Source organism: Paramisgurnus dabryanus, chromosome 2 (assembly GCF_030506205.2).
Source record: "Paramisgurnus dabryanus chromosome 2, PD_genome_1.1, whole genome shotgun sequence".
Taxonomy (NCBI): Eukaryota; Metazoa; Chordata; class Actinopteri; order Cypriniformes; family Cobitidae; genus Paramisgurnus; species Paramisgurnus dabryanus.
Genome location: NC_133338.1, coordinates 24,437,656 through 24,449,705, shown reverse-complemented (window position 1 = coordinate 24,449,705; position 12,050 = coordinate 24,437,656). Strand labels below are relative to the sequence as shown.

The window sequence follows — 12,050 nt, the reverse complement described above, 5'->3', positions numbered from 1 at the left end:
GATAAGGGAAATCATTGTGGTGAGCATTGTGGTGATAGTTTTTATTTATTTTGTGTGGCTGCGTTAAAAAATTATCACGCAATTAAATAACGATTAAAATATTTTCATAAGTTTGTTGTGTGGCTGTATTACGTTTATTTTATGTAAATAATAATTAAAATGTTTTCATAAGAAACCTTAATGTATATAAACTTGATTTGTAAGTGTACTTTGGGGTTGGACTGCTTGCGTTTCTTGGCTTTCAGCGGTGATGGTGGACGCAGCGATGTCCTTTGCTGGCGTCTGTGTAGAGGCAGATCCACCTCCCGTTACACGGCGTGCCCGATTTATGCTGGCAAGCTTGGGATTCCCCCGTCTCCTGACATCATTGTAGCGCTTGCGGCGCAACGTCCTGGGGATGCCAGCTGATGAGACTGTGGCTATTTCCTCCCACGCCTGTTTAACCGACGCTGGTTTGGGCGGGTTTCTCCTATCCCCATAAAAAAACAATTTCTCTGTCTTTGACTGCTCTTACAAGAACGTGGGTCTCCTTGGCTGTGAACCGCTCCTGGAGTGCGCCTGGTAAATCCGCCATAATAATAGCAACCCACCATGGAACTTGCGCCCTTGCGTTTAAAGGGAATGTTGGATAGCGTTCTGATTGGTTTATTTGACGTCACGCCCAAACCACACCTATGAATAATGAACCTCGTTCAGACCAACTCCTTATTGATTTGCGCCTGGCGCAAGAGTTATTTCTCACGCCAGGAAAATAGCTACAGCGCCCAAGATCCGCCCACAAAGTCACTTGCGCTTTGTGGTTTGCACTTGCGTTTCAGATCGTTAAAATAGGGCCCTAAATGTCTGTTCTTCGGCTTGGATTTTGTGAAATAATTTTCTAAATAAACGCAACGTATAGTCCAGTGCAACTTATATAAGTTTTTCCTCTTCAAAGCGCATTTTTTACTGATGTGACTTATACTCCGGAGCGACTTATAGTTTGGAAAATACAGTAATGGTGATTGGCCCAAAACAATTTGTCCAGAAAGTCATGCGCCAGCCGAGCAACCCCAAGGAAAATAATGGGAATGCTACTAGATAGCTTTCTCGGAGTATTAAAGATGCTGTGTGTACATTTTAGCAGCATCTATTGGTAAGATTGTGAATTGCAACCAATGGCTCAGTCCATCGCTCAGTCCTCCCTTTTTTAAACAAATAGAGTAGCTACGGTAGCTGCCACAGGAAAAACATAGTGACAACATTATGATAAAACGCGTTCTGTAAAGCAGTTTGTCCATTTAGGGCTACTGTAGAAACGTTGCGCTGACCTTTATGTAAGGGGACCCGCAGTGTATGTAGATCAAACGGCTTATTTTTAAAGCTAATAAATACATAACAGTTGTATTATGTAGGGTCTTTACACACCACTTAAAAAACAGTATTTTAAAAAATGTATATTACATAGCATTTCTGTCAAGAGATCCTCCTAAAAGTTACACAATGCACCTTTAAGAACTTCCCTTGAAATAAACCATGCACAGATATACCTGCAGAACAAATTTCTGGTCCACATAGCGCTTGGCAAGAGAAGGCTGGAAATCTGGACTCTCAAGAAAGCGTAAAAAGAACTCATACACCAACTGTATACAAAAGCAGAGAAAGAAAATTAGATCTATGTGAGAAACTCATTATGCTTTTTCACTCCATTGTGTGAATACATTTGTTAGTGTGAGTGTGTGTGCGTGTGTGTGCGTGTGTGTGTGTGTGTGTGTGTGTGTGCGCGTGCGTGCGTGTGTGTGTGTACCTGGTAATTATCACATTGTGGCGACCAATTGTCCCCACAAAGATAGGAATACTAGTATTTTGTGACCTTGTGGGGACATTTTGATATCCCCATGAGGAAACAAGCTTATAAATCAAACAAAATGATGTTTCTTGAAAATGTGAAGTAGGAGAAGGGTTTCTGTGATGGTTGGGGTTAGGGTTTGGGGAAGGGAATATAATATACAGTTTGTACAGTATAAAATGCATTATGTCTATGGAATGTCCCCACACACATGGAAACCAGAATTTGTGTGTGTGTATGTGTGTGTGTGTGTGTACTGTACATATAAATGCTACAATGTTCATGTACCTGTAAGTGTGGCCAGGATGCTTCCAGAGCTGGTTCATCCTCTTCTGGATCAAACTCTGGGTTCTCACTGGGTGGGAGGGTTCTAAAAATGTTCACTGAGATCTAGAGAGTAAAGAAGTGAATAAGAGTTTGAAGGTTGACCGGAAATAAGACCACTGCATCTTAACAGCAAATCGCAATAAATTACATAAAGGAACATTACACTTTAATTAAAAAAAATGTATAATTTACTCACCTATGTCATCCAAGATGTTAATGTCTTTCTTTGATTAGTCAAGAAGAAATTAAGTTTTTTGAGGAAAACATTCCAGGATTTTTCTACATAAAGTGGTCTTTAGTGGACCTCAACAGTTTGCCGTTTCAATGCACCTTCAAAAAGCTCTAAACCCGGCCTATTCAAATCTTACCCTGGAGGTCCGGAGCACTGCAGAGTTTAGCTCCAACCCTAATCAAACTTAACCACCTGTAATTGTCTAGTGATCATGAAGATCTTGGTTAGCTTGCTCAGGTGTGTTTGATCAGGGTTGAAGCTAAACTCTGCAGTGCTCCGGCCCTCCAGGGTAAGATTTGAATAGCCCTGCTCTAAACGATCCCAACCGAGCCATAAGGGTGTTATCTAGCAAAACCGTTTGTTGGCAAAAAATAAAAGATAAGTACTTTTTTACCACAACTTCTCATTTTGTACTAGCCATGTGACACTAGTGATGCAAAGTCCGATTCATTTCCGCGAAACCGTTTTTTTTTTCGGACAGTTCGGCTCATTGAACCGGTGCAAAAAGCCGATTCAACGGTTCCTGACGTCAATCAAGAAATGACATTGCTACGCATTTATTTTCGAATTACTTGTATCAATGAAACGTTCAAATAAAGTCGTTTGTGTCAACACATTAAAACATTCAAATAAAAAGTTGTTTTTGTGAAGGCATAGCTGATTTATTGCCTTTCATTCTCAAGTTAGTAATGTTTGTGGTCACATTTTCAATCGCGGATTGTAAATGCCATATTACCAGTTTTGACTAGCCTACAACTTGAATAAGATTCCTAAAAGACACTGGTGCACAATTGCGGATGTGTAAGTATAAAGAATAAATAAACTTGTCTTTTAAACTCATTGGTCTTCCTTAAACAACTACAATATGATTTGCATGCACAATAAATCGTACTAAAACTAAAGCTTTTTAATAAAACAAGCATATCAAGAAACTAATAAAACAAGAATGGCTCGTTCAAATCCTCTGTGATTCACACGCAGTGTCAGCAACTCATCCGTCAGAATCATCGGCAATCCTCGCCTCTGCAATCATCGACAATCTTCGTTCGGTTCTTTTTTAGTTCGACGTGCTATTTCGGCTGTGCGTCCTGCGTCATCAACCCGGAACCTATGCCCAAAACTAAAGTTCGATTCAGTTCGATTTGTGAACTTGCTCGACCGGTTACTTCCTGAGAACCGGCTCAAAAGAACGATTCGTTCGAGAACCTAACATCACTATGTGACACGTCAGCGAGTTCTTACGTTTTATGTAATTACGTCGAAAGGTCACGCATGACGTATGCAAATTTATGCTCCAGTGTTTACAAGTGTGGAGAAGGAGGGCCGTTCCGACATTGCTGTATGTGAAATGATACTAATTAATGTCTTTGTGTCAGTTTACGTTTCACATATGTAACACGTGACCTTTCGATGTGATTGCGTAATAAGTAAGGTCGCGCTGGCGCATCACACGGTTAGTGCAAGATGATAAGTTGTGGTTTAAAATTACTTTTTTGTCTTTCGAAGAAAATTACAATTATTCCGCTAGATAAGAGCCTTATGCCTCGGTTGGGATCGTTTAGAGCCCTTTGAAGCTGCAATGAAACACAATTTGGACCTTAAAAATGTTGGGTCTAATTTAAAGGAACAGTATGTAATAAATTGATATCAATTAATCATAAAATAGCCCTGATATGTCACTAGACATTAAGAAATAATTTTCATTTGAAATACTTATATCACTGACAACAGTGGTTGTCAAGATATTATCATTTAAAAATTGGAGTTGCAGCCCTCAACTGATGTTTATGTTATCATTTTGTGTATTGGCCACCAGTTGGGTGATTGCAGTACCAGTTTTTGCCACAAGTTTTGTATTGCAATACCAGTTTTGGCCACAATCCTACATACTGTTCCTTTAAGTCCACTATACAGAGAAAAATCCTGGAATTTTTCCTTCTAAAAACGTAATTTCTTTTTGACGAAAGAAAGAAAGACATAAACATCTGGGATGACATGGAGTGAGTAAATGATCAAGATTTTTTATGACAGTGGAGTAATCCTTTAAATCCTTTTATTCTTCCCCTATCCCTTTACTGTGTGTGTTTAGCCCCTTAAATGTGTGATGTGGTGATACAGTGCTAATAATACCATGGTACTATAATATGTTAAGTTATTAAATTAAATTATTACCATATTCATATGAGGAGCTCAGATGCAAAAGCATCTAAATGCTACCTCTGTCAAAAATGAGATAATGATATTAACCGAATGCTCTCGGCACGAGAAAGTAATCAAATACTTTCACTTAAAATCTGCTTAATCTCGACCTTAGGTCATTCAGAAATACCGGTCTATTGTCAGAATCCATTAAGAGTCTGATACACTGCAAATTTACAAAAAAACATGTCAAACTGGCCTAAAGGGTTTTGCATCTACGCTTTTCATATACAGTGCTATGATATTTACATATTTCTCCAAAAACATTGGTATTATTGACAATCCCAATCTCAAAACAATGCACCACATTTAGTATCAAAACATTAAATGGACTGGTTCACGAAAACTCAACTGCTTTCTAATATAGGTGTTTTATAAATAACTGCACACAAAGCTAAATACAATGTAGCTTTTTAATGTAATTTTAATGTAGCTAAACAAAAGGAAACATAAATGGTTCTTTAAGTGCACTTTAGAGCATTGAGATCCAGCACGTTCTTCAAAACAATTTCTCTCCCCTCCCTCCCCTGCTTGTTTATCAAATCTCATCCAACATTTTCTCTCTCTTTTACGATCCATCTCACCATCTTAATGGCCTCTGGGTACAGGGGTTCAATGAGGACCCCGCGGCTGGTGGCCACGCTCTCCACAAGCTCGTTCAGCGCGGCACGTTTGATCTCTTTACCCTTCAAGTCGGCAACACAGTCCAGAAAGTCGAAAAGCACACAACACTGTTGAAGCTTCTTACAGAACAAGTCATGAAGTTCTGCCACTGGAGCATCTGAGAGACAGGAATGAGAGCAGAGAGATACATGCCATCAAATCCAGAGCATCAGACACATTCACATCTCCATTCATACACGTGAGCGTTTACAAATATTACATATTGTTGCATATGACATGTCAGTCCAGAAACAAGGGAGGGCCTCAAACATAAATCCTTCAATTCACTAGCAAGCAACATTTACAATATTAGTTATATTCGTTCAAATCCCTAAACTAGGTAAGCTATGGAAAGCACTTTACAATAAAAAAATAAAATAATAAAGGCACTCATGCAATAACAGAATAGGCTTTATGCCCAGCTGCACTACTTCCTGAACTTCAGCCAGCTCCTTGTTTCCTGTCTGCCATTATTAGACAAACTGATTAATCCAGGTGTGCCTGACCTCAGTAGTCACAACAACAATAATCAGACACACCTGGATTAATCAGTTTGTCCAATAATGGCAGACAGGAAACAAGGAGCTGGCTGAAGTTCAGGAAGTAGTGCAGCTGGGCATAAAGCCTATTGCAAAAAGTATCATGGTTTTACAGAGGTGTTATTATGGTGTTTGGATGTACAGTAGATGTACAATAGTAAGACTATGATGTTCTCTAAAATAAATCACACAGTCCACTTTGTTGCAGATAAAACTCAAGTCTGATGTTTAATGAAGCTGCTACTGAGCACTGACACATGACATTTTGACTAGCAAGTAATGCAAGTATGCTTCAGCAACTAACAAATGATATTGCGCTGTGATTACCACATACCATTAAGCAACACAAACATTTTCAACTTTGATGATAATAATAAGAAATGATTTCTCAAGTACAAAATGAACACATATAGAAGATTATCTAAAATAAAGGTGCTACAAAGAGTTCTTTAAAACAGTGGCACCTTTTTTGGTTCCCCAAAGTACCTTAAATGGCACCTCTTATGCAGAATCCACATTTACAATGTATTTGGACATAAATGTGAAAAAATACACCCACTCTCTCTTTTGAATCCCCATTAAACCAAAGTAGTCTCATTAGACATGATGTTTTGATTTTCTGTTAATATGACATCACACTGATAAAGCCCCACGCAGAGGCACTGACTGACAGTCCTGCATTACCATAGTGCCCACCCTCAGCAAGATGTACGCTGTCCACCATTTCAATATTGAATCAGATCTATTTTAACTGAAGGAGCTCACTGTCTGTTTTAGTAAAGGAGTGAGAATGCTCATTTGCATTTAAAGGTATACACATGAAAACAGCACTTTTTTGCTCCCACCCAAATAAAGGCATCATTTTCGATGGCATCACTGTGAAGTGTAGCATCAATTTTATTCCAAAACATATTAATGTGTTTTTATGTTTCCTTACTTTTTACATCTTAAAGTATATACTCAAAAATGGTTTGATTAACACACACATTAGCATCTATAGAGTAGATAGCAGGTTAATTTTCACAAGTGCATGCATGGACGAGATGTTAATGAGAAATGAGCGGAGGCGTCTGGTGCTAACAGGATTAGCGGGTGCTATCTTTAACCCTGCGCTGTCTTGGCCCCACTGCGGACACAGTTACTCAAACCATAATAACTAATCCGCTCCATTCATCCAAAAACTCCCACAACTACATGCCCTACTGTGCCTGTACTTCAGCATGTAAAATGTTCTCTCAGTTTCGCTCTCTTTTTTCCAGTCCCAGCATGCCACTTCATACGAGTACTGCCTATTAAAAATGAATTAGTCTTAACCTTCACATGCTTCTCTCGCATAGAGCCAATTTAAGAGGTGTGGAAGGAGGCAGGTATAGGTCAAAGAAGAAACAAATAGATGAAAGAATAAACAAATAGATAAAGAAAATAAAGACTTGTGTTTGTGTGTCTGGGGGGTGGTATATGTGGTTTATGGGGAACATGAATAGTGTATAATGACATGTTTAATATGCTCTAAACATGGTTTACGCAAACACAGGAAGTAAAAAGCTTTAAAAAATCATACTAAATGGTACTTTTTCATAGATTAAAGACTGCAAACAGGTTTTTGTGATAGTTGGGTTAGTAACTGGGGTAGGTTGGGGGAATATAACAATGTAAGGTCCATGAGAGCATGACAACAGCCACAGCAGTCAGAAAAGAAGAGTTAAATTTTCCAGGGAAAGTGTGAGACAGAAACTGGTGATATACAAGGAATTCAAATTGGAAATACTAAAAAACTATTTGCAAAAACAGAAAGGGTCTGAGAATTATACTGACTCATGTGAGAAATCACAACAACATTCTGTCTAAATCGACAATTTTGTTGACGAGCTAAATTATCCATATCTCTCTGGTTAGAGATGTCATCGCTGTATTAAACACTGTGATGTCGTAAATGCAAAGGTGCTAAATATAGAGTAGCCAATAAGCAACACTGGGACTAGGGAAAGAAAGCAGTGCAGGGAGAGCAGGAGAGATGACGTCATCCTTCTACCCAGCTCTCTCTCTCTCTCTCTCTCTCTCTCTCTCTCTCTCTCTCTCTCTCTCTCTCTCTCTCTCTCTCTCTCTCTCTCTCTCTCTCTCTCTCTCTGTAGTTCTTTTTGTAGCAGTGGATTTTCAATGAGGAAACTCTTTCTGGTTTCAAAATTATTAGTGTGTTTAGGTGGCAGAAGTGCCCGTAATTTGGGGCCACCAAAACCACCTCTGGTCAAACGACGAAACCATGAAAACTGATGAGGAAAAATACATCAAGACAAAACAGGAACAAATCCATTTGGCATGAGACTGTTTAAGGATGTGAAATAATTTTTTAATTAAAATCTGCCTTTTGCTTCTTGGACATTGTGATGTGAATCAGTAAAAAATTTCTCAAAAAAAAAGTAAAAGTAAATTAATTCATCTCACTTATCACACTTGGGCTTTTCCAATGACTCAAAGAGGCTGTTTACACTTGGCATTAACATGCGTTTTTGTCGATCGGATCACAAGTGGACGACGTTAATGCCAGGTGTAAACGGTGTTCAAAACGTTTTGAACGCGTCCACTTTCAACCACATTCAGAGGTAGTCGAAACCACTTTCGATCGGATCGCTTTGGAGTTGCGGAACGCAATGTGGTTGAATGCGTTCGAACAGCCACACGCGACCGCCTTCTCTCCGCCCATTTATCTAATCTGAGGTATTAAACACCAATTTTACGTCTTTTTTTGACTTCTGCCGTGAACATATGGTGAACAGCGCTATTTTTAGCCTTTCATTGATAAAACTACTGCGAGTGTTCTCCGTAGTTTCGTTTTGAAAGCGTGAAAGTTGCGCGATCCTATTTCATCAATTGCGCTGAAAATTCAGAGAAAGCTCCAACAAATAAACGTACAAAACACTGTGCAGCATGTATACTTGCTAAACAAGCAGCGGGCTCCGACATAATATTAGTTTGCGTCCATATAAACTCATAATTACTCCCGCTCGCGTTTGAATGACAGCAGAGAGACTCGCCCACCGTCTCACAGACCACCCACTCACAGTATTCAGGACAGATGCGGTCGAAAGTGGACAAAAGAGACGGATTTAAATACCAGGTGTAAACGTAATGTGTCTCTCTCGTCCACTTGTGATCCGATCGATGAAAACACATCTTAATACCAAGTGTAAACAGCCTCAAAGTATCATGACTTTAATTCAAAATAATTAATATTCAATTATGGCAATGCCACCAAAACCAGTAAAGTACCAGTAAAGTACTGGCACTGAATACTGTAATAATAAAACTGTTGTATATTATATGGTTCTCAAACTGGGGGTGGGCCCCCCTTAGGGGGCGTGAGATGGTGCCAGATGGGTAAAAGTTGTCGATTAATTTGTCATATATTCAGTGCAATTAAAGAAAAATAAGGCTACTCTGAAAAAAAGGCTAGATTACACTTGACAACACAGCACTACTTTGTATAATTTAGTATCATTTTGTTTCATTCAAATTCTAAGTTTGGCATTGTTTTATGTCATGAATTTTCTTTTGTGGATCTCGAAGGGATGCACCCTACACAAGGTAACGTATAACATCTATTTAGGGCTGTCACGGTTATTAAATTAGCTTTTTTATTGCTTTGACAATTTAATTCTCATACAATTTTTGTTTGTTCATAAAATAAATTTTCACACATTGTTGTGATTATTAAAGCAACACTATGTAGTTTCCATGTAAAAATGACTTACAGCTCCCCCATGTGGTTCAAAAGCGCAACAGTGCCTGGTATCAGACACTCTTCTGCAGGCAGGGGGAGGGGCGGGGCTGTGTTTCCTACCCTCCACAGCCACTTTCAGAGTGTGCTTGTAGCAGCTAGGAGGCTGCTCAGGTTGCAGCAACAGTACAATTTGTCCAGTTAAAAGTTGTTCTATCACTGAAATAATTTTAGAGACATTATTTATAGGTAAAAAAACAACATAGTGTTGCTTTAAATGAAATCTTTTGCAAGGTTTACCTGGCAGTAAATATGAATACACGCAACACATATTTTAAAGTATTTATTTAAAGAATATATCTTTAAAAAACTGAAAATTATTCATTTGAAATAAACAGAATAAAGTGTATGAAAAATAACTAAAAATAAAATGCAATCAAAATAAACTAACTATACCAAAACAGGCCTTAAATAGTAGCCAATCATAATAAGGTCATATTAGTACTGGACCACATGTCTGTAGTGGCTGCAAAAAAATAAATTCCTTATAGATCCTTTAGAATAGTATCCTTTACTTCCCTAAATTTGGAATTGCTGTTTTGGAAATTTATATTTTACCTGGCAGTTCATACTATCAAAATTTTGCATTTCTTTAAATGCTGTTTTTTCCACTGTATTGAATGACTTTGCATTTATCCCGTTACACTGTCAATTAAGGAGCGCCATCTGATACGGTCTCATTTGTACATGCCCTGCAGCTCCCCCTTGTGTTTTTTAAAGAGATGTGCAATCATTGCGGTGATCTGAAATCATCGCAATAAGATCAAACTATTGTGATGAGACGATTCATTTGACAGCCTTACATCTATTAGCAATTAGATAAATCAAACTTGAGTAATTGTTGTTTTTAAACCTTATCTTAAAGTCATCAAATAATTTTAAAAACAAAATACATGCACTATATTCACATTCCGTGAACAAGGCCCGATTTGGCCTGAAGTCTTTTGCTCAACAATAATTCTCTGTGTGTACCACTAGACTACAGCACTGCAGCTCACCACTGCTCCTCCACTTACTGTTTCACATGCTTATCCAATTCACTCTCTTTCTCTAATGCTCTTTTGTCTCTTACTCTCTCGCTGTCTCAATAATCACTCACTCGCTCTTTTATTTTCTCTCTCTCTTCCTCTCTTGCCCTCTTTATTGATCTGAGGAGGCCAGAGAGGGAGCAGGCCTTCTGTGTACTGTAACCTTACACCAGCCCTGACCAGCTGGACCCTGCAGGAATAAGCGGGCAGATACATGTAGCCTGCACTGTAAAACTGAGTTTCTTGAACAGACATAAGACATATTTCACTTTGCAATAATAAACCACAACGACAAAATCTCAGCTTAGTACAATAATACTGACAGCCAGGTTGACTATACATTATTCAACAGATGACAACTCACTAAAATCAAAATTTAGCAATTTTAGGATAAAATTTAAAGGACAAAACTTATCTGCAAATCCACATACTTAAACGTAGACAACAGAATATATAAATCAACAGCTTAAAGTGTTTTAAAAATATTAGGAGCCCATAGAGATCTGAGGCTGAGAAATCTGCTGCGTATACCCAACAGCTATTTACAGAGACAAAAACTCTAAAAACCAAGTGACTACAGAGGTGGACGGGATAACACAAGCTGATAAAAAGAGTAGACTTGAAAGGTTTACAAACACCAATAAATGTATCACTCACACCATTAACACGCCTACATTTCCGGTAACATGCTTGCAGCAAACCTTACAGCTCAAATGTCTTAGAGATGATAAGCAATTCTGCGTTTTGGATTAATAGGGTATTTTAGGGGGTTTCTTCACCTGATCTCTAATCCATACACAAAAACACCTCATGAATAACCGGCACTTAGAGATGCTGCAATACATCTTGTATCTTGTATTATAATGTATGTCATACCGAAACCTTCTGTACCAGTTATTGAGCTTATGTAACCAGCAGGTCTACATAGCAAATCCTGCTTTTCTCCATTAATGCACATAAAAAGCAGGACTAGCGCAACTAAACCACAAAGCAAATGGAAGCAGAGGCTAATAATAGTCGAGTTTATTTAAAATGTTTGTTAGATATAAATGAGTGTGATCTTTTATTAATAAATGTAAGGATTTATGTAAAAATGTGTGAGTTGAAAGGACTGATTTGTATTGGTGGTAACTGAAAATTTAAAAATGTATTGTAAACAAAATAATTATTCACTATTATTGTAAATAAAAATATAGTGTGTGAGAAGACCATCAGTGAGTGTATGCTGCAACCCTTTATCACAAAATTATGTACCTATAGTCACGTAAATTTCTGATTCTTTTCCGTGACACTGTCACGATCACACATTTCTGTTTACGTGTCATTGTCACATGTTGGTTACTCAACTGTTTTTTTCTTTTTTCAAACCATTGTCGCTTCAGTTTATAGAGTTCGATTTGGTGTTTGCGTTATGTCACTTTAAGTATTGGTTTATACTATTTTTTCTGATTAATATTTTTAT

At 38.1% G+C, this 12,050-nt stretch overlaps 1 protein-coding gene across 3 annotated transcripts in view; it reads right to left on the bottom strand.

Annotated features, from left to right (window-relative positions):
* Nucleotides 1-12,050, bottom strand: part of ppp2r5b (protein phosphatase 2, regulatory subunit B', beta) — a 30,880-nt gene that overhangs the window by 14,927 nt on the left and 3,903 nt on the right. For all 3 annotated transcript variants that reach the window (XM_065248765.2, XM_065248764.2, XM_065248763.2), the window contains 3 exons: nucleotides 5,168-5,364; nucleotides 2,114-2,215; nucleotides 1,527-1,619 (listed from right to left, as the gene is read on the bottom strand). In XM_065248765.2, the coding sequence (XP_065104837.1) occupies nucleotides 1,527-1,619; nucleotides 2,114-2,215; nucleotides 5,168-5,364 (392 nt within the window). The remainder of the gene's footprint in view (nucleotides 1-1,526; nucleotides 1,620-2,113; nucleotides 2,216-5,167; nucleotides 5,365-12,050) is intronic.